A 22,718-nucleotide genomic window follows, 5' to 3' on the forward strand; every position below is an offset into this window, starting at 1 on the left:
TACTAGTTTTGAGCTTTTGAGTTTTCTTAGTATAGCACTCAACGAGGGCCCTTTAGCACACAATGGCATGTATGGCTTATACCCTAAAGCAGATGTACTTAAGGGTTTCTTGCTGTCCCATAGACCTTATGGTAAATAGAATCTCTCTCTCTCTCCCCCCCCCCCTTCGCCACCCCTCAGCTACCCTCCCTCCCTCTCAGCCACCCCTGCCAGCCCCTCTGCCCTCCGTCAGCCTGTCCTTCCTGTCATAGCCTCTGCTCAACCCAGTTGCGCCACCCCTCAGCGCCACACCAACCTTCGGGGCTGGTTCTATCACTGCGCCTCCAAGGGACGTAATCTGCAGCAAAGCCAAAGGCCCTTCTGTGAGCTCCATGGGCATCTCCGCCACCCCTCAGCTACCCTCCCTCCCTCTCAGCCACCCCCGCCAGCCCCTCTGCCCTCCGTCAGCCTGTCCTTCCTGTCATAGCCTCTGCTCAACCCAGTTGCGCCACCCCTCAGCGCCACACCAACCTTCGGGGCTGGTTCTATCACTGCGCCTCCAAGGGACGTAATCTGCAGCAAAGCCAAAGGCCCTTCTGTGAGCTCCATGGGCATCTCCGACAGCACGAGGACCCCTAGGCAAAAACACGGCCTACAACATGGCACCCGTGACCTGTGTACTAGGGCTCTCAAGCCCCCCCCCCCCCGGTCGTCTGTGACAGGGTTCAAGGCCCTCGAAAGCTAAACAAAGTGCGCCAAGGGCTCCTGGCTCCCCCATGGGCTGTTGTCTCTGTTCAAGCACCCCCGATTGCCCTTGGACTGCTCAAGAGTTACTATGGGCAGTCCCTAAGGTGTGGACAAACCCACAAGGCCAACACAAGAGGAAAGAACAGAATAATCAACCTCTCTTCATCTCTGATTTTCGAATTTCAAGGAAAAAAAGGGCAGACTGGGATGCTATCTTTTTTCATCTCATTCTTTCAATCTCTATGGGGTATGCAATAAACAGTGAACAGCGACAAATTGTTGGATCCTAGCAACATAAAAGCTCTTGAAAGTGCAATGACAGTCTACATGGCAGGCTCACCACCCAAGAATGCTTCCGAGGTCTTGACTCACCTCAGTAAAATTTATATGGCTTTGATTGAGAAAGTAGATAGCCTCGAGACCACCACTATGGCACTGATGGTAGAAAAAGCACACATTGACAAAACATTGTATGAAATCAAGAAACAAGGAGGACGTATGCAAGAAGGAGAAAAGCAAGAAAGATGAATGGGAGAAGGAGAAAGAAACATGGGAAGCTGAAAAGACCAGCCTCAATGACAAAATGCAAGCCATGGGGACAGAATTACAGCAACTGAGGGACATGCAAGGGACACCGGAAGGGACGTGCAAGGCGATGGAAGAGCTGAAATCTGAGAATGAGAAGCTCAAGAAGGAGATGGCAGCCTTTCAGACTACCATACAAGGGAAGCATGCCGAGTTCGCACAGCAAATCACTAAAGGGAATGCAGATATGCTAGAATGGAGTGGTTAAGAAGGGTGCAGCAGCCCCCAAGACAGAGATCATCTCTGAATCTCTGGAGGAAGAGAAAAGAAGGAACTACAAGGCTTTAAATGTCTTAATCAAAGGCTTAACAGTTGGAGACACCCCTATGTCAGATGCCAAGTTTTTGTTTACCAAAATGGGAGTCAACCTCACATGCGAGACAGCATGGAGGGTTGGTAAAGTTAAGACCCCAACAAGACCCCTTGTAATGAAACTCCGAGCAGCTGTGGACAAGTCTACCCTCGGCAACCTTGAAGGGGACCAGAATATACTTGGATGATGACCTCACACTACTGCAGCATGGTACAGGTTATGGCAGCAAGGAATGTTAGAAGGTCCCTGCCCCACCTGTGAGCCCCCGATTTGAGGGGACAAGGGGGCAGAAGACCATAGGGGGTAGGGGAAGGTAAAAGGCAGAAGACCTACCTGGCAGGGAACCCGTGCTGCAGCAAGAAGATGGCGTGGCATCCTAGGCGCCTCCTAGACCTGCACACGGGTGGAGTTGGGAGCTGCAACAGCAGCCCATAAGCAGGGCCCTATATAGGCCTGGCCCAAGCCGGCCTGATCAGCCAGCAACGGCCGACCAGTCTGGTCGGTTGGTGGGCTGGCAGGTCCATGCATTGGGCAGGGAGCTGACTCCCTGGTCGGCCAGATTGAGGGGGCCTAGCCCCTCCTATAAAAAGCCCCCCTTCCCCCCTCATTCCTCATCACCTGCACAGACTGCCTTGCACACAGGCAAGCGCACAGGGAGAGGAATAGGCTCAGCATTATTGACAGCATCTCGGGCTGTCTGTACACGCTCATCCTTGAGCTTTTGTTGCCCATGATTGTGGAGGAATATATCTGAGTTTTGTCCTATCTCTCTTTCAGTTTTTTTGAGTGTTGTATGAGCTAGATAGGAAGTGAGGTGTGAGTGATTCTATCCTCTATTTTCCAACAAGAGATGCAGGTAAATGGGCTGCCTACAAGGACGGAAAAGTGATTATCAGAGAGAGAGCAGACGGGGAAGAAAGGGAAGGAAGGGAAGAAGGAGAAATAGACAGCACATGACAGTGTCAGACCCAGAAGGAGACAGCACATGATAGTGTCAGACCCAAAAGGAGAGAGCACAAGGAGGACTGAAAATAGCAGTTTGGAACTGCAATGGCACCCTCTGGTCTGACCTAGGAGGTTTCCTGGAGACATACATTGACATGGACATAGTTTTCTATACTGAGACACATGAGAGTCCAGAGAGAGGGCTGCCCACCATGACAGGATACACATGGGAGTCGGCCCATAGGAGGGAACTGAGGAGGGATAGTGGAGTACGAGGCGCTGGGGGTGTGGCTTTCTGTTTCAAATCAGCTCTCAGGCCACTCCTTTCAGTGGTTAGGAAAGAGGAATATGCACAGCACATGTGGATTAGAGTTCAGCTACCAGAGGCACGACCGTTCTTCATTGCGGTGTGCTACTTTCCACCAGATACATCACCCTATGCACGTGAGGTTGCCACAGAGGGGAACAGCCCGTATTAGAGTATACATGACGATATCACAAAGTTCTCTAGACAGGGTGACACCCTCCTCCTTGGTGACTTCAATGCACGCACAGGGGACAGCCAAGTGGGACTACTTGACTTTGCATCCGATTCCCTCATAGTACTAGAGTTAGACGCAGCTGAGCTCGGGATAGTGAGGCACTCAGCATATGCTCCACACGTGATAGGGTATGGGCGGCACCTACTTCAAATGGGAGCAGTACATGATCTGACCAGATACAATGGTCTTCAGAGATGGCCATCATACGGTGGACTCACTTGTTTCCCACATGGGGGGGGGGGGACAAGCACAGTGATTACCTGATGGGCTCCCTTGCCTTCGCATCTCAGATTCACGACTTTGTGGTACCCCCTCCCCCACTTAGTGCTGATCACTCATACCTAGCATTCTGTATTTCCACTACCAGGCCAGCCACAGAGAGAGTCCTTCATGCGCCCACTCAGACCCATGTTCACTTTGACCGGACTCTCGATCCAGTTTACGTGAGTCACTTAGCTCGAGAGCTTCCGACCATACATGGAGCTGAGGTAGATCTTGCTCACGTTTCAGCCACTTTGGCTTCAGTGGTACATGAGGCTGCCATCATATCTTTCCCTACGACTCAACCCACACATGCCCCGGTTGGGAAGATACCTCAGAACCCCTGGTACGATGATGAATGTAAAGAGATGAGAGCTCACCTCACACACAAGCAGGCCCTGGGACACCTAACCTCATATGAGGTGCATCGCATCTCACGTCGGATGACACGACGTAAGAAACGGACTTTCCTCACTCGCAGGATTGATGAGGCGGTCGGATCCTTTCGAGGGGGAGACCCGACTATCCGCCGGGGACTCCTATCAAAGGGAAAACAGCCCATTCCCATCATGGACCCAGAGATTTGGCACAGATATGCATGCTCCTTCTACGACATCCCAAGTCAGATACCACCAGATATGTACTCTATGCCCAGACCCACTACTTGTCACTTGTTCACTGCGCCGAACGTGAGGAATGCCCTCCTCCATCTGCATAACCAGAGAGGACCAGACCATGAGGGGCTATGTACTAAGCACTTCGCACATGGACAAGAGGTCTTGGCCCCCGTTCTAGCGCACCTATTCAACCATGCAGTATGCCACGGTGTCCCACCTACTTGGAGCACTACTACCATTGTACCGATACATAAGGCGGGGGACCCCATGAATACTGGGAACTACCGCACTCTCATGATTGGCCACACTGTGGCTAAGATTCATGGATCGGTACTGAAGAGGGCGATCAGTAGCCATACAGAGGGCCATGGACAGTGGGCTCTTGGGCAGGCAAGCTTCCAGAGACAGCATTCCACATTGGACCATGTCTTTACCCTGAGAGCCATCATCGAGGAGGCGAAGTCGAGGCGCCAGAAAGTCTACACTTGCTTCGTGGACTTTCAGAAGGCTTTTGACACAGTCCCTCGGTCTCGCCTGATCAAGCGACTACAGGAGCTACATGTCCCAGAGGTCATGATCTGAGGAGTGATGAGTTTATATGAGTCTATCACAAGGCGAGTCCACGCTCTTGGGGGCCTATCAAACTGGGTTGAGAGCACCATAGGGGTGAAGCAGGGCTGCCCCCTCTCACCGACTCTCTTTGGGCTATACATTGATGAGATCACATCCTTTGTTGATCGCCTAGGAGGAGAGGGCTCCCTATTGGCTGATTTGATGGTAGATGACATAGTCCTCGTTTCGTCCTCAGCCGAGGGATTGCAGAAACACCTGGAGGCCTTGGAGATGTTCTACAGAGAGATTCCCTTGTGCGGCAGACCAAAGTCAGCTACAGTTGATGCCTCAGGACACCGAGCTAGACCAAGTGCAGACACGCGTCACTCATTTTTACGCATCCAAGCTAGCACCAGATGAGATCAAGGGGGGAGGAGTTCGGGAGACGAGAGCACTATGGATCAGCAGTGAGAACCGTCACCATGATGTCACGGAGACCACACACAGCACGTGGGGTGACCAAAGCACGCACGATTGAGGTCTCAGCCCTCCTCAGAGGAGACCGCCAGAGACGAGGCATTACTCTCAAATGGCTCACTTATTCTTTGTGCCTCAAATAGGCTGCTCTGAGTGTGTGCCTCATATTGCGCTGCGGTTCGGAGCAGCAGAGAAAGCCACAAAACAAGCAGTCCAGCCTGCAGATTATATACAGGGTGAATTGCAGTACAACGCAGAGTTCGATCTTTAGTGGCTCAGGTTTGGACTGCAGTACAAGCAGCAAGGAGGTCCCAAAAGCGAAGGATTTGTGCCTCAGCCATTGGCTGCAAACGGAAGCAGCAAAGAGGTCAAGGAATCAAAAACAACAGTACTTCCAACAGGCTGCAAGGAGGACTGTTTGGAGGGCATCTAGTCAGCCCACTGAAGCTCTAGGAGAGCACGCAAGCTGACAATGTTTGAAGGTGCCAGGAGAAGATAGGAGAATAGTTTTGTAGTCCTCAGGGTCCACATCTAGGAAGTACCTTAGCTGCTAGATGGTGGCACACTATGCACATCTTTGTACATGTAGGCAGCACCTTAGCAGCTAGATGGTGGCACTATGCACATCTTTTGTAAAAGGTTTTGTCCATCTTTGGAGCAATATATATCTACTTTTCTACTCTCCTGTGAATAGTTCTATATTCACCTGTGTGCACAATAAGGAACGGAGTGGATTTAGGTTAGCACTGTGTGATTTCTGGCAAACATTTACACAATCTTTCGCTGCAGGCATGTTGGCTACAGCAAGCAACCTCCATCTCTGTTTTCTAACACATAGTTTACTATTACAGCCTTTTAGGTCCCAAATCAGGTTTCGAAACATTTCCCCACATACACAAGGAACCCAAGGGAACATACACGAATGGTTTCCACTACATAGACTCTCATTCACCATTCACACAAACAACAGATCTTGAAACAACAATTAAAATTTAAACAAATAACAGACCTCGAAACAATAATGAGCATTTAAACAATCATTTACCATAGCATCCAACCTTCCAAATGCAGACAATCAACAGATCTTGAAACAATAATTAAATTTTAAACAATCATTTACCATAGCACCCAAGCCTTCCAAATCAAAGCTTTTGATGTTCTTGTCAAGTACTTAAATAAATACAACAGCAAAGTATCAAACAGGAATACTACGATATTATTCGATAACAAAGTTGAACATACATGCTGATTCAGTATTAAGCTTGGCAGTTTCACTAACAGTCTATCGCAACTTTACCATGTGTAAGCATCATCACATTAGAAGGAGATACTATTCTTTTACATGAAAACTCTCAAAAGCTATAACAGTATGCCAACACCTTTGGTTTTAACAACACTGCATAACTGTCCTCCAAATATATCACTCAGTGCTGATTCCATTAAGGTATGAGTGCGAATAACTGCCGTGCGATTTCTTGGTCCCACGGTCTCCCAATCATCGTCTTCCTTAGCTATCTTCGTTATGGAGTCTCCTTTTCCAGAACTAGATTGGTCTTTTCCCTCCAATCGAAGCAGTTCCTCATGCATGCGATCCATTGCAAAACTGAGAAATTCCTGGGCATCCTCCTGCCTATTTTTAACAATATAAAAATATTTTAGCTGCATAATAAGATTCAGGAGATTTAATGCTAGGATCTGTTATGACATCACACTGCCTTTGCACAAATATAAAGCAGTGCTCTGATTGCTTTACATTTTGCACCAAGAACCAATAATTTATTCGAACATTTGACCATTCATCTCAGACACTAAACAAGTCATATCCCATGCATTTCAGAAAGCAGCATGACAAACTTGAAAAATCCACATGCCCCATGCAATACGGTAAGAATTGCAGCAGCTACACAAATTTGAGTCGAACAAGCTAGCTTTAAATCAAATAAATCCCCTTCTCGCTAAACCCTTCAGGCATACCTGTTCCTTCCACCGCCACTTATGGGCTGTTGAGGACTGAAACTTTTAAGCACATCATCAAACATTGAAGGAACAAATGGCTTTCCAACATTGACTGACCCACTTGTTCTTTCTTCATCATGCTGGAGCTGGAACTCCTTAAAGAAATCCACACAAGCTCGCAAAGTTGGGTAACCCACCTGAACAGAAAATTCAATGAGCTCTCTCTCTCTCTCTCTCTCTCTCTCTCTCTCTTACTTGGCCCGCCTACTATGAGATCCGAGGACACTACCACTAACTCTTTCATGAGGGACATAGGTTCGGGCCACTCTCCCAGCTGATCCACTTCCCTGACCAGGTCTGTGTTGGCCTCTATTTGATGGAGATGCGGCAATACAAAGAGCCTTATTGCTGCAGATCAAACAACTGAAGATGACAGTACCATAGGAGACAGATTGAGCACAGCGACATGTCACCAACTTCTATGCCTTCAAGCTAGCTGCTAGACACATTGGGGTAGTGGAGGCGGCGATAGCCAGCATGAGCGAAACAACGCGGAGCAGTGAAGCCAGAGACACAGAGACCACTGACCAGAGCACGCACGATGGAGGTCCAGCCCATCACTGCTCTACTCAAAAGAGACCGTCCAAGCTGAGGTGTCACCCTTGATATGGCCCACCAAATACAGAGATCATGGAGACCACCACACAACCAGGGATGGCCTGACAGACGCAGATACGGATATTTTCGTGTCTCGTCAAAGAGCAGCTATGGCACTCGCATATGTATTTGGAGCACCAGCTTTGCATGTCTGAGTGCTCAGCAAGGGCCTTAGCAAGCCCTTTGCTTCAGCCCACAATGGGCTTGTATAAGTTTTATATATATATATATATAGAGAGAGAGAGAGAGAGATGAATCCATGAACATGCCCAAACTCTCTCCCTCCCTCTCTCTCTCTCTCTCTCTCTCCCTCCCTCCCTCCCTCTCTCTCTCTCTCTCTCTCTCTCTCTCTCTCTCTATATATATATATATATATATAGAGAGAGAGAGAGAGATGAATCCAGAAACATGCCCAAACCCACCCTCTAAAAATACAACACAGTGTGCAGTTTCAATCTCATGATAGTCACTCATAAGATTGAAAACCATAAACTCCATCACGCATAGCAGGGACTAGCTACTATGACATCCCTGCTGACGTCATCAGCGCCCAACAGTGGATGTTAACCATAGTATAAAGATGCACACCCACACATACTTGAGCATCCATTTATACAAAGGTCATCATACTCAGTTTCAATCGGCACTAGCACTTAATGAGAAAAAGTAGTCCACATTCTCTTGACTGTACTTTGCCTCATAGGCTCACAAGGCCTTCCAAACATCTCTCTCTCTCTCTCTCTCTCTCTCTCTCTCCATGTCGTGGCACCCGCCTTAGCTCCCTCCAACTGTTCAAAGCCCCTCCCGCCTCAATCACAGGGCTGTTTCCAGCCCCCGCCTACCTCCTAGGCACTTGCGTTGAGTCACAGGGCTGTTCCCAACCCCCACCTACCCCTATGATCCATCTCGCGGACATGCACCTGCCCCACCCCCTGCCAATGGCCTGTGCACCTAGCTCCCATGCGCCTAGCTCCAGTGGACCCGGGACCTGCAAAACAGCAAAGAAAACCAAGAAAGAACCCCCAGGAGCCTCTCCAGCACTCACGACTCAGCAGCAGCTTCATGGTGTCCTCTTGCCCACCAGACAGCTCAACAAGCTGCTCTATGCACCATCAGCTCAAACCTGGTAGATACAATGCATTACTGAAAGAAGGGGAGGGACAAGATCATTTGCTACTGTGGACCACCCCTGGCTACACACAATGTAAGGAGGAAGAATCTACTTTCAGAGCGAGAAGATCAGCTCCTATACTGAGGCACATGGGCAACAGGCCAGGCGGGTTTTCAACGGCAGCATTCCACCCTTGACCACATTCCCACCTTACAAGCAGCCATTGAGGAGGGAAGATCCAGATCCCCGAAGTCTATGCTTGCTTCAAAGACTTTCAGAAGGCTTTTGACACAGCCCCACTAACCCGCTTGATACGGAGACTTCAGGAAATGCAGATACCAAGAGTCATGATCTGGGGCGTGATGAGCCTATATGAGTCTGTCAAAGGGAGAGAGTGTGCACCTGGAGGTCTATCACATTGAATTGAGAACACGATCAAGGTGAAGCAAGGATGTCCACTCTCTCCGACACTCTTTGGGCTTTACATTGACGAGATTACAACTTCCATCGACCACCTACGAGGAGGCAGATCCTTGCTTGCAGACTTGATGATACAAATCCTGCAATACACCGATGACATAGCTCTCATTTCCTCTTCTGCGGCAGGCCTACAGCGTCATCTTGAGGCTCTAGAGGTATTTTGCAGAGAGGGAGATTTTACGGTTAACCTTGGTACGGCCAAGGTCATTATTTTCAACACCTCACAAGCAGTACTTCTATAGTATAGTTTTACTTCCCGAGGGGAGCCACTGGAGATAGTACAGACATACTCTTACCTTGGGGCAGTTTTCACAGGGCCTATATTCACAATGACACACGCAGCTTGGGCGCGACTCAAAACAAGGAGCTCTAGCTCGGCTGGAGAGACAATGCTTGCAAACACACTTTCAGGATCCCGCGACAAAGGGGTGGCTCTTTAATACACTAGTGAGACCGACAGCCATGTATGGATCTACCAACAACGGAGTGGCGCAGATTCGAGAGGCTACAAGTTATTATGGGGTCCAAGATGATCCAGAATTAGCCATCAGTTTCTCACCAGATCATACAGGCTGAGTTCACTATGACACCATCGCAAATTGATGCCATCTTCCAAACATGACATATCTACATAGGATATGGGCATTACCTAGATGGAGACTACCTAAATTGGCACTAGAGTCATCAGACAATTAGCTGAGAGTAGGGACAGCAAAGTCTGGTACACATGCATCTCCAAATGGGTTCAATCTCAAGGCATTCAGATGGATCGCCTCGCCCCCTTTCTATATAGTTTGGAGTTCCCATCCCTCCAGATCCTATGAGATGAGATCATGTGTTGGACACACTCCAGTTATACACACCACGGACTTGGGGAGGGGACCAAGAGTTCCCTACCAAGATCCAATTTTACCGGGACCAATCCCTGAGAGTATCAAAGGATGGAGTGATCATCAGGCCCCAGTATCTGGGGGACAGACGGGTTACCCATGCACAAAGGATCACCATAGGACAGATGTGGATCTCATCTCACCAACTAAGGATCGAGGCAAGGAGGGCCGTAGAAACACCTAGAGAGCAGCGATCTTGCCGGCTATGCACACTGGCAGCAATGGAGATAGAGGAGCACTTCCTACGCATTTGCCCAGTGTACTATGAGATCCGAGGGCATTATCATTGCTTCTTTCAGGACAGGTTCCACTCTCCCGTTTGATCCATTTCCATGACCAAATGTGTGTTGGCCTCTTTCTGATGGAGATGCGGCAACATAGGGAGACCCTGTTACACCAGATCAGACAGCAGGAGGAGACAATACCACTAGATACTGACCAGGCACAGAGACACGTCCATGATTTTTATGCCTTTGAGTCAGCCCCAAGACACATCGGAGTAGAGGATGAGGAGATAGCCGACACGAGGGAGGCTTAGGTCAATGGGCAGGGACAGCGCAAAGTAGCGGGGCAAGCACCACAAAGGATGACCAGAGCATGCACGATAGAGGTCCAGCCCATTGCTGCCCTACTCAGAGGAGACCGACAGACCCGAGGTGTCACCCTTGATGTTGCCCACCGTATGCAAAGATCCCAGAGACCACGCCCCCCACCACGACGAGAGATAGCTCAACAGCTACAGATATGCCTGTTGCAGCCTGCTTGCAACCCGCTGCCCGCCGGAGAGAGAGAGAGAGAGAGAGAGAGAGAGAGAGAGAGAGAGAGAGAGAGATGAAGGATCGCTTAGGAAAGAGAGAGTGCAGGTAGCAAAAGAGTCGATGATAAACGCCTTAGCTGTCACGTCAAAGTTGGATAATCAAAAACAAAGGAGTACAAGGTACAAGTGCCTAGACCTAGGACTAAGTGTCCTATGTGGCCTAAAAGACACTAACACTATAAGTGTCTATTTATGCCTACAAGGCTCATACCATGGCCTGAAGGGCATCACTAGAACCACTAGAGGATGGCCTACAAACCCCCCTCCATGGGATGGGCTGAAGTACTCTAGAAACGTCTCAAAATACCTGGTATTTTCTGGTCATGGTGGCACATGTTCATCCAAAAGGATATAGCCACCTATAAAAGTGCAAGGGATGTCAGATCATGTAACAAAGGGAACCAAGTGTAAAGCCTGTCGAAAGACTTCGAACTTGGGACGAGGAAGTGCCTTTGTAAACATATCTGCTATGTTGTCCTCTGTGGGAAGATAGGGCAACTCTATGTCTCCTGCTGACAACCGCTCCCGAACATAATGATAGTGAACTTCAATATGCTTGGTACGTGCATGAAACACTGGGTTACGCGCAATGGCCAAAGCACTCTGGCTGTCAGTGTAGAAAATAGTGAAGGATGTCTGGCGAATACCAAGATCTGTAAGTAACTGTCGAAGCCAAACACACTCTACTGTAGCGGTGAAAGCTGCCCTGTACTCAGCCTAACAACTAGATGTGGCAACTCTTGGTTGCTTCTTACTGATCCAAGAGATACATGAATTGCCAAGCAAAAAACAATTGCCAGTATGTGACACTCTGGTGTCGGAACATCCTTACCCAGTCACTATCCGTGTAAGCATGCATGGTAAGTGAACCCTAATCACCATAGAAGAGGGCTAAATTCTGAGTGCCTTTGAGATATCTGAAGACTCTCTTCACTGCCTGCCAATTCAGGTCTGGTGTGACATAAATAAATAATGCATCAGCTAAACCATTTATCTCGTGTCCGTGCTCATGCCGTAAATCTAGCTGGTACTTTGATGGGGACGTTAAAATACATGCATGGAAAATATCTTTTGCATAATGACTTGCATCCTTCGAACATTATGCTTCACTTTGATAGTGAGTCTAATAAGGTCTCCATAAAAATCATCGATTGGGGATTAAGCAAGAGTAATAAATATGTCAATGATGGCAAGGATCGATGTGACCCTTAATTCAAAGAGCGATGCTTGCGAAGAAATTGTTTACTTTTCCATATGCAAAGCTTTCCAAGGAAATTGATATTTATACTGCAACCTTTTCATTGGAAAAGTTGTATCGGCTAGCTTACAAGTACTTTGTTCACATCCAAGATGCACTAAGTTACAGCCTGCTGATAAAGAGTGATATCACATGGTGGGTGGGCTCCCATCATGAGCTGAGAATTTGAAGCCAGGGTCCACTGAAGTAGAGATTGGCTTGCAATCCTCAAACTGAAAACGATCAAGGAGCTGTCCAATATACTTGGACTGAGACATCATGATACCCCCCATCTGGCAATCCATTCAATGTGGTACTGACAAGCCATCAATGTTCGCAAGCTATTCCATGAGGTCCTTGACCTTTGTCAGGTATGCATCCATAGAGTCACCTTCATTCATACTGACTTCCTGTAATTGCCTTCTCAAATATGCAATACGAGCTTCATTACGAATCTGATAGAGAGAAGCTAATTTATCCCAAGCATCCTTTGTTGTCCTGCAAGACCGGATGTGTGGAATAATGATTCTCTTGCATGATAAAGCAATGCATGAATGTGCATTTGCATCTCTTGCATCCCATCTTGACTGTTCTTGAGTTGGAAGAGCAACAGCAGGAGTGCTAGAGGAAGAGGCATCAGGAGGAGTACACCCTACAGAGGGACCAGCAATAGAGGCAACCACTGTAGCATTGGCTGGCCTCAGATCAGCCCCAGAAACAATATTCCACAAATGCTTTGCAACAAGAATATGTTTCATGAGATAAGACCACATCGGATAGTTGGTGCCATCCAACTTATCATCTTCACGAAGAACTCCAAATAAATCTTGATTGTTCCCAACCATAGCAAATGTGATGCCCTAAAAAAGACCTGAAAACCCAAAAGCCTCAAGGCTATCACTGCAAAAAGCTGGCTGTCCAAAAATGACAGCAAATATCTGCACAAATGTAGATCTGACCCAAATGTGACTGTGGTGGGCAATGTTCACTGCAAAAACAACAAATCTAGCAAAAGCCCCAAATTTATTGAGGGCAAATAGGCCAAAAAGAGGGCAAATACAGAAAAGCCCCAAAATTTTGCTGGAATTTTTGCAAATGTGACCCAATGTATGAAGATTTGACTCAATGTCCTGCAAAAGTGACTCAATGTCCTGCAATATTGACCCAAATGTGTAGCCTCAAGGCTTGAAAATGCAAAAATATGAGTTGGTGTCCCAAACACCAATTGAAATTGAGCTCCCAACACAAAAAACCCCAAATTTTTGTTGACCTGAATGATGACGTGGCACAATGTGACAGTCCTGATCCTGAAATTAACTGAAAACTTCAATTTTTGGAAGGATTTAAGTTGTCAACCAAAGATATGGTATTGACAGGTTGAAGGTCGACATTGTCAAAAACCCAAATCCCGGAGTAAACACAACTGTACGGATGCCAGTACGGTAACATGTACTATGTCTATACGGAAGCAATACGTTGCTTGTACGATACATGTACAGAACTGAGTACGACATCTGTACTGTAGCCTGGTACGAAGCAAGTACGAAATATGCACGATGTACGGATCAGGTACGACGGAAGTGCGTAGGTGCAGTGTACGAAACGCAAGTACAGTGGTGTACGACAGTGCAGGTATAGAGATGTACGGAGCGATGTAGGTACAGAGATGTACGGCGACGTACGTCCTCTGTGTAGGCTATACGGCGACGCAGGTACCACGCAGTACAGCTGTACGTCGAAAACACACAAAACAGGTACGGAGCTGTACCATACGACTGTACGGAGCTGAAGGGTCAGTGAAGCTGAAGGGAGCTGATACGAGTCCGGGTGCAGGATATAAATCTAAAAACACTGCTCTAATACCACTGAAGGATCGCTTAGGAGACAGAGAGTGCAGATAGCAAAAGAGTCGATAAACGCCTTAGCCGTCACGTCAAAGTTGGATAATCAAAAACAAAGGAGTACAAGGTACAAGTACCTAGACCTAGGACTAAGTGTCCTAGGTGTCACATAGGACTAAGTGTCCTATGTGGCCTAAAAGACACTAACACTATGAGTGTCTTTATTTATGCCTACAAGGCTCATACCATGGCCTATAGGGCATCACTAGAACCACCACAGGATGGCCTACAAGAGAGAGGGAGGGGGAGAGAGAGAGAGAGAGAGAGAGAGAGAGAGAGAGAGAGAGCAAGCAACTAGTCTCTACATTCAAAGATTTGATTCACACTGAAGTACAAACAGTCAAGAGAGAAGTGTTTGACATGAAGTCAAGCAAAACTGATATCCAGGAAGAGAGAGATAGAAAGTTGGGGCTCCCTGAAGATTGGTACAAAAAGGATTCTTTCAGTGAGGTTTTAGCACATATTAAAGCAGCCATGCCTAACATTGAATGGAAGGCTGATGATGGGAATGATGATGGAGCAACTAATCTTCGGCACTGTAGATGACATGCTACCATTACCCTTAACTCACGAGATTTACGGATCAAGCTTCTCTGATAATCTTAAAAGTTGAAAGGGACTAGGGTATCATGCCGAGGAACTCTCACAAGACCAATTGAAACATAAGGTAATGGAATTAGCAAAGGTTAAGGCTGCTAGAAAGGATGGAAAATGGGCAGTATACCGTGAGGGTGTAGCACTCATCAAGACGTTTAAATCCAAAGCAAAAGATTCCCAGTCTAAACTGATGTAAGGACAATTAAGTTTTTTTAGACTATACACAGACTGAAACAGACCCATGATGCTTGGTGCTTTGTAGGATCTGGTCTATTCCCAACTTCTGAGGAAGACAACTAGATAGTGCCTGAGGATGTTTTGTAGAACACTGTTTGGGTTGGTTCCAATTGTTCAAGAATGATGTGGAGCAGAACCTGGGGGTACAGGAGGTGCGGGAGTTTGTACCAACATACTTTACCGTCAGCATGTTATTGAGACATTCTAAACAGGAGCAGATGAAGCACCTCTTTGATAGAGAGGAAGTTGGCCCACAATGTTTCATTAAGAGGGAGTCTTGGGGTAGCAGGGCCAATGCCCCCCCTGAGAGCTGCCATCTGGGTGTGTGAGGTGCCATGTGTGCACAACGTAGAGATGTCCGTATGGGATGAGTTTGCCATAAAGGCTGCCATGTAGGTAGCATGGAACCTCTCACATGGGCAGCAAGGGCAGCTTGCGCATGTGGGACGCTTGCACAGAATGAAAGCCTTGGCACTGAGGTAGAAGAATGAGCAGGAATAGAAGCCATGTGGGTTGCTCAGATTGGCCAGCAGATGTGGCATGGAGGGCCCAATCTCTCAAAGGGCCCAGCAATGGAGGAAGGGGCATATGGTCAACCAGAATACACAGATCTCTAGGAGGGCAGCAGGACCTACATCGGCCAAAACTGGCTACTGGCCAGCCATATGCAGGAGAGCGGGGACAGCAGCCCTCATCTGTAAAAAGGGCCCATAGGGGGCCTAGTCTAATCATGCAATGTCAGAGAGTCCACTCAACCACTAAAGTTTACAGCAAGCATGCAGCAGGAGTAGCAGGCGTAGGAGCCAATTCATACCCATTTTGGGTACAAATCTGGCAGCATACTTGGCTGCAGATGTGAGGTACCACCTGAGGGTATTTTGTTGTAGTTTGTACTGAGGGTATTTTGTCATAAAGAGCCTTAAAGTGTGAATTTTTCTAAGGTGTTTCAATGTGGGCCCATATCAAAGGTTGTTGCAACAGTAATATTGACGCTTAGGTTATACTTTAAGAAGTACATATTAGTATGCGTGAAAATCCACATCAAGGGTGTCAATGCATGAAAAATCTATCAAACCTCCACATGCAAAGTTTCATCTTTGACTAAACCTTGTTAAGCCATCTTAAAATTTTGTCCTATAAACATTTCGGTGCATAATGTGAGCACTCAACGGTACTCAGTCTTGGAAACAAAATGGTCGTCTGTTATTCAAGTTGCACCAAGGAAGCAATGTGCCTTTGAAGATGAGGATGTCAAGAAGAGATGCAAGAGCTAGTGGATGTACAACCTATGAAACATACTAGTAGTTTAATCTCTTTGGATCATTACTCAGATCTAAATGTGGGGGATCTAGTCTTTGACACGGAGGACATAGATGTTTTAGCACATGATCAACATGATCATGTTGATGTCTTATTAGAGGATCATGCAGAAGATTCATTTAATGATTCATACAATTGACTATCTAGCACAAGCTTGTTATGCTAGATTTGTCTTTCAAGAGTTCATGCATTCATGGATTATAGTATAGTTTAAATCTAGCTGCTTGTATACTAAAGGTTTTACATACAATTTCCATGCAAATAGACTATGGGAAGTCATAATGTGACTTATCAAAAGAGAAGCATGGAACACTCTCCCATGCAAGATCTATGGACTGCAATCTTACTAGAGAGCATGTGGATAGATAATAAGGAAATATCTCCTCCAAGCAAGAAATAATAAGGTACTTTATAAGAGCACAGGGATACTACGGCCAAGGTGTGAAGGAGGGAATTGCAAAAAGTAGTGAATGTCTAAATAAATTGCAATATTTTCCTTTTTGCCGTCAAAATCACATCTCATATTGAAGGAGCGCTTGAAATAATACCTGAGGGACTCCACGAGCTTGCAAAGTATGAAGCAGATGCACAAACGGGGTACATGAAAGAAGAGCTTGTAAAGTTGCATTCAAAAAGCACAAATTCCCTGTATTGATCAGACCTCTTGGTTGCATCCTTTTCCCCGATGCTTCCACTTCTTTCAGACTTCTCAGCCAAGATTCACCAGTCACTTCAGTTACCTCTATGTTCACTTTTGCATTCCCATCAGTAGATTTGAAGACTGACACAGAGGAAGAAACTTTGCCCTTGGATTTCTGCATGCTTAAAGCAAGACCTGAGTCAGGCTGAACACCAAGGCGGGCTGCCCATGTTTTTGGTGGTATGCTTTCAGCCAGAGAAACAGGCATGCCGGTCCCATTTCCTAGGTCCTGATGTTGATTGATGCATGGTGTGTCACTATCCAACTTGCAGGATGTCACATTCTGAACATCTCGCCTTGAACTTAATTCAGAGATTGTCTCTGCCACAAAATCGTCAACCTTGGACGTCAACCCATTCACATTTCCTACCTTTCCTACTTCATGATGGCCCTGGTTCCCACTAGTGAGATCTGGCTGCATAACGGGAACCATCTCTCCAACACGTACAGCACCGTTCATAGATCGAAGACCTGCTTGTTCCATGTTTACATCCTTAGAAAGCTCATCACCATCGTGAAGAGCTGAACCTATTTCGCTTGTGTGGTTACCTTCGTCTATAACGGTTGACCCATCAATATCATCCAACTTTCCAAATTTGATAGCCCTTTCCAAAATTCTCTCAGGTGGATCTACAATAGAAGCAAGGCCAGTTCTCTGAGAAGCTTTCCGTTGTACGAATGGTTCACTCAAATTACCAATGTTGTCACTATGAGAAGGTGGGAAACCGTTTTCCTTGATCGGTAAGTTTGAAGAGGCAGCCTGCTTTTGTTTTGACGGAGATTCCAAATAAGAAAACTGAAATTGACTTGCCTCATCCTCGGAAAAAGATCCGAACACAAAGACCTGCACACAAAATACGCACATCACGTTATAGCACGCTTCTTTGCATAAAACAGTGCATGTAGTGGCCATAAGGAAACAGCACAATCGGCAAAAACCAGCGTTCCTATGCTCAAAAATCAAAAAATAAACGAGCATCTTCCCACCTCACACAACAAGTGCTTATGAAATGAAAGGTAACAAAAAAGCAACCGAAGTGGAGGATCACCTGATTCTCCATTGCCAATAGCGAAGAACCGACCTATTTCATACAATAGATCCCAGCAGCTCCATAGCTTACAACGCGTCCTCTCGAACAGACCTATATGATGCAGCAGGTCGCAGCCGTTTGATCGAAGTTGTGAAAGTGTTTCTTGCCAGACCTCGAAAGGAAGGAGACAAAGGGATGAACGAATAGGATATTCTCACAGTGCAAACGACGGAAAGGCTGCAATTGATCCCAGCTCTTTGATGACAATTGCGAAAACAGATTGTGCCAGACCTCAAAAGGAGGTGGAGAACGAGATGATCGAAGAGGAGACATGAAAGAATAGACTGAAACAGCCAAGCAGGTGCTCAATTGCAGACAACCAACTGAAAAACAGGATGAGATAGATAAGAGCGAGCAAGAAAAGGAGACGATGCGTACCCAACGAGCCCGATTGCCGACCCCGAGCAGGCCGGCCCTCGAAAGAGAAAGGAAGGTCCTTTCTGAACAAAACCCAGAGCCCCGAATTCGAGGTACAATTGGAGGGAGTGTACGAGGAATACCTCAAACAGGAGGATTTACTCAAAAACAGAGGGACCCCAAAAACGGGAAGAGATCAGCAGATGCTGGGCAGGAGCTTCAAGTTAAGAAGCTTTTTGGGTTGCAGCAGGAAAGGCAAAAGAAGAAGCTGCAAAGGGTAAGCTTTCTGATGCTTTTGGGCAGCAGGAAAAGCAAAGAAAGCAAAGAAGCTGCAAAGGTTAAGCTTTTCTGATGCTTTTCAGAGCAAAAGGAGAAGAAGAAGAAGAAGAACCCTGCAAAAATCTCAGATAGAGGATGGGGGAGAAAGCACCTTGCAAACTTTGGAGATGGGGAAGATGAAGATGAAGATGATGAGCAAGAGCCCTGCAAAATTTCAGCTTTCAGCTTTCTGTGGCTTTTGCGGTATGGAACTTCAGCCTCTTTCATTGGATTGGAATCTCAGCTTTCTTCTGAGCTGAGCTTTTTGGGGATTTTGTTGTTGCTTTGCCAATCTTCCACACTCGTCTCTTTTTTTCAACATCTCTAGGGGAGTATTAGGAACAAAGTCACTTCTGACCCTCTCCTTGTCGGTGGGAATGGCCTCTACAACTCTCAATGTTTTTTCACCCCACCTAGGAGTTTTGAGGTCATTCCCCCATCAAGGTGTCCCTCTCCCTGTCCCTGTTTCTACAAGTTGGCTATAGACCTTTGTCCATGAAAATTCGCCTTCGAGTTCGGCTCTGACGGAGCATTCAATTTTTACGCTTCACTTCATGGATTTTGGTGAAGTTTGGCGTGAAAGTAGGGGAGGAGAAGTTTTCAGTACATTGCAGCCAATCATCTCCTTCGATCAAATCTGTTCATCACCCAAAATTTTGGGCACTAAATCCCCTAGAGCTGTATCACCAAAGCTCAGAGAGCCATTCTCACGATAACCTCCTTAATTTCTAGCTATTCGGTTGTTACGCGCGACAATGTCCTCTTTCCACTTCCTAAAGTCATGGACATCCAAAAAATAGGCGTAAGGCAGAAAAATTACCTTGAGTATCGGCCTGTAGAAGGTTTCCACTATCATTGGGAAATTTCATGAAGTTAAGCACACAAATAGGGGAGCCTTAATCTTCAAAGGATTTGAGCAAATGTGTAGCGTTGAAACGAGATGAGAGGCTCCTACTTCATATATCGTACGTAGGAATGTGCTCTTATAAGGATACGTATGAGTGGCTTTTCTTAGGGCCTCTTCCCACATTGTGTGGGTGTGCACGTGGTGGTCTAGCCACCTCCCCAGGTTTACACGTGGGGTGTAAATGTCAAACTCTAGTGGCTATATCAATCTCTGGAGGCTCCGGCTTATCCATTTTAGCACCCCACACCTCCACTAGACCAAGCTTGCATGGGAGAAGGCCCTTAGACCCTTTAAAGATCACCCACATCTATTCAAGCACTCCCCCATATGACAAAAGCATAGGCGCCAATAAAAAGTTTAAATCAGAAACTTATAAAAGGTAGAAGAGACCCTAGAACTATCTCATGAATTGGCAACCACATCAAAAGAGAGAAAAAATGGATGGCATTTGGTGTGTAATGGCATGCATGCCCGCCCGCCATGGAAAAGCAGCTCTTAGTTTAATTGCCCGACCGTAAAAAGCCTTACAAGCAAGTCCCCCAAGCTTTGGTGGAGTGATCCCTCAAAAAAGAAAAAAGCTCACAGTCCTTCTTGAGAGATAAAGTAAGCGACTCCTTCTTTACCATCATGCTTTTGGGCAACGTTGGCCTTAATAATGGGAGCTCCAAGTTTTTAGGGTCAAGTCATATGAGATTCCCACAAGAGAAGACGAGAACCTGTTTTCAAGCCAAAAAATGTTGCACAAATCTTGTAGGCAACACGAGAATGCAATATGACGATTTAAGCATTCCTTGATTATACCATTTTCATACATAGCCATGTCAAGGGTCAAATTGGCACATTCCAACATCAACCTTCATGCCCATTTATGATGTGCACATGTGAGGGGACTAGACAAGCCAACGCCCAAGCCAGGTCAAGTAAAGTGGTCTCTCCTCTAAAGGAAGAGTTCCTAAGAACCTAAGGGTACTTTCCTCAAAGTTTTGCGGGTCAGTTAGCTCTATGCACACAATATGTGTGGTGTAAAATGTAAGCCATGTGAAATACACCACGTTGGTTAATTCTAAACCTTGGTAACATGCTTGTAGGATTGTAGCTTTTATTTCCTAAGGTTTGGTTTATCTTCTCCCAATGTTTCGTACTTGCCTTTTTTAGCACTGCCTTGCAAGGCAGCGCTCTACTGAGATTATTCATAAAATGTATCCCTCCAACCAAGTTTTACCATGTGGCAGATGCCATCATTGCCCTATTATGCCTTGTGCCCATCCGTCAATACATTCTTCTCGAGTTCGAGACATTCAATTTCAAGCTTTAGATTGACCCTTAGAGACCACCCACATCTACCCAAGCACTCCCCAATGTAGGGGCGCCCATATGACAAAAGCACAGGCGAGGCAAAAACTACCCCACCAATAAAAAAGTTTAAAGAAGAAACTTATAAAAGGTAGAAGAGACCCCAAAACTATCTCATGAATTGTTGTCAAAATGGATGGCATTTGGTGTGTAATGGCATACATTCCCACCTATTGTGGAAAAGTAGCTCTCTTATTGGTTAATTTGGGTGCCCGACGATGTCTCACTCTATAAACAACCTTACAGACGAGCCCCCCAAGCTTTGGTGGAGTGCTTCCTCTAGAAAGAACGTGCTCAGAGTCCTTCTTGAGAGATAAAGTAAGAGAATCCTTTCTTAGAAGTCCAAGCTACCATCACGCTTTTGGGCAATGTTGGCCTTGATAAAAGGAATTCCAAGTTTTTAGGGTCAATTCACTTGAGATTCCCACAAGAGAAGACGAAAAGTTATTTTCCAGCCAAAAAATGCTACACAAATCTTTTAGGCAACACGAGAATGCAATATGATGATTTAAGCATTTTTTCATTAGACCATGTTCATACATAGCCATATTGGCATATTCCAACATCAACCTTCACACCCATTTTATAATGTGCACATGTGAGGGGACTAGAAAAACCAGTGCCCAATTCAAATCAACTAAATTGGCCTCCCTCTAGAGGAAGAGTTCCAATAGACCCAACGGGGACCAAAGGGCGTTGACAAGGACTCAAAGTTGCACACCTAGAACTCATTCACATTCGATAGGACATGCCACCAACAGGTAACCAAAATGAAGGGTAACTGTAGGCCTCCCATTTGCTTTGGCACATGGCCGCATGAGACAAGCTAAATCTACCCGTCCCTCAGCTATTCATTGAGGGACAATCAAACCCTCATAGTTTGCAAAAGAAGGGTGTGCCTATACATGGTGCTCTTAAGTATCAATAAGAACCTAACGATACTCTCCTCAAAGTTTTCGGGGTCAATTGGCTCTATGCACACAATGTGTGGTGTACAATATAAGCCATGTGAAATACAACACTTTGGTTGACTTTGATCAATACACCTATGATCATGACATCCTTATTTATTTCATTGCACTCACTAATATATTTCATTGGACATTGAGTAAGGATTCAATCACTGATATATTTCATTGGACATTGAGTAAGGGTTCAACACTGAGAATCCTTCTCCTTTCTTTGTTGAATTGAATTTAATACAAACAAAGAGTAACAGACGCATGTAACAGATCAACTTCTCACAATAATGCCCTTTTGGCCCCCTTATAGTCCTTGCATCTATGATTATCACATTCTTTTTTATTTTATTTCCCTCATTAAGGGTTGAGTCTGAGTTCATCTTTATTCCAAAGGGCCTTGACATTTGGATTATCAAATATTTTCTTAACTAACAAGCTTGTTTGATTAGGGAAGCATCCACACCCTCCTTTATTGGAGCACCACTTAAAAATTGGCTAGTGGAGCCATAGTTGCAAACTAGACTTTATTAGCCTCTATGACCCACTGGTGGTGGATTTATGACCATTATTTGCAATCCATTTCTTGTGTAAGATCATTTTCAAGGGGCTCAATTTACAACCTGGGCCTTAAAGTAGGTCTTGACTATTAATAACCCACCTTTTCATAGGTTTGAGCATTGGTAATTGAGTAAGGAGTGATGGTGACAAAAGGACACAAATCTACTTTTGTCACCCTAATTCAGTGGTTTATAGTTAGGAAGTGTTAGTGTTCTTTGTTTAACACTCTTGTGCACTCCCCTCTCTTCCTG

General features: G+C 46.0%; 1 protein-coding gene across 1 annotated transcript in view; it reads right to left on the reverse strand.

Annotated features, from left to right (window-relative positions):
- The window catches only part of UBP24 (ubiquitin-specific protease 24), a 41,488-nt gene extending 22,457 nt beyond the window's left edge, over positions 1 to 19,031 (reverse strand). Inside the window, exons 1-4 of the mRNA XM_087391453.1 lie at positions 17,971 to 19,031; positions 16,770 to 17,765; positions 6,993 to 7,171; positions 6,398 to 6,648 (exon numbers count right to left, since the gene is read on the reverse strand). Coding sequence (XP_087247579.1) covers positions 6,398 to 6,648; positions 6,993 to 7,171; positions 16,770 to 17,765; positions 17,971 to 17,982 — 1,438 coding nt within the window. The 5' untranslated portion in view covers positions 17,983 to 19,031. The remainder of the gene's footprint in view (positions 1 to 6,397; positions 6,649 to 6,992; positions 7,172 to 16,769; positions 17,766 to 17,970) is intronic.
- Between the last annotated feature and the right edge of the window lie 3,687 nt (positions 19,032 to 22,718).

This window comes from Dipteris shenzhenensis, chromosome 20 (genome assembly GCF_047967505.1).
Source record: "Dipteris shenzhenensis isolate YYH24624 ecotype China chromosome 20, Dip_SZ_1.0, whole genome shotgun sequence".
NCBI lineage: Eukaryota > Viridiplantae > Streptophyta > Polypodiopsida > Gleicheniales > Dipteridaceae > Dipteris > Dipteris shenzhenensis.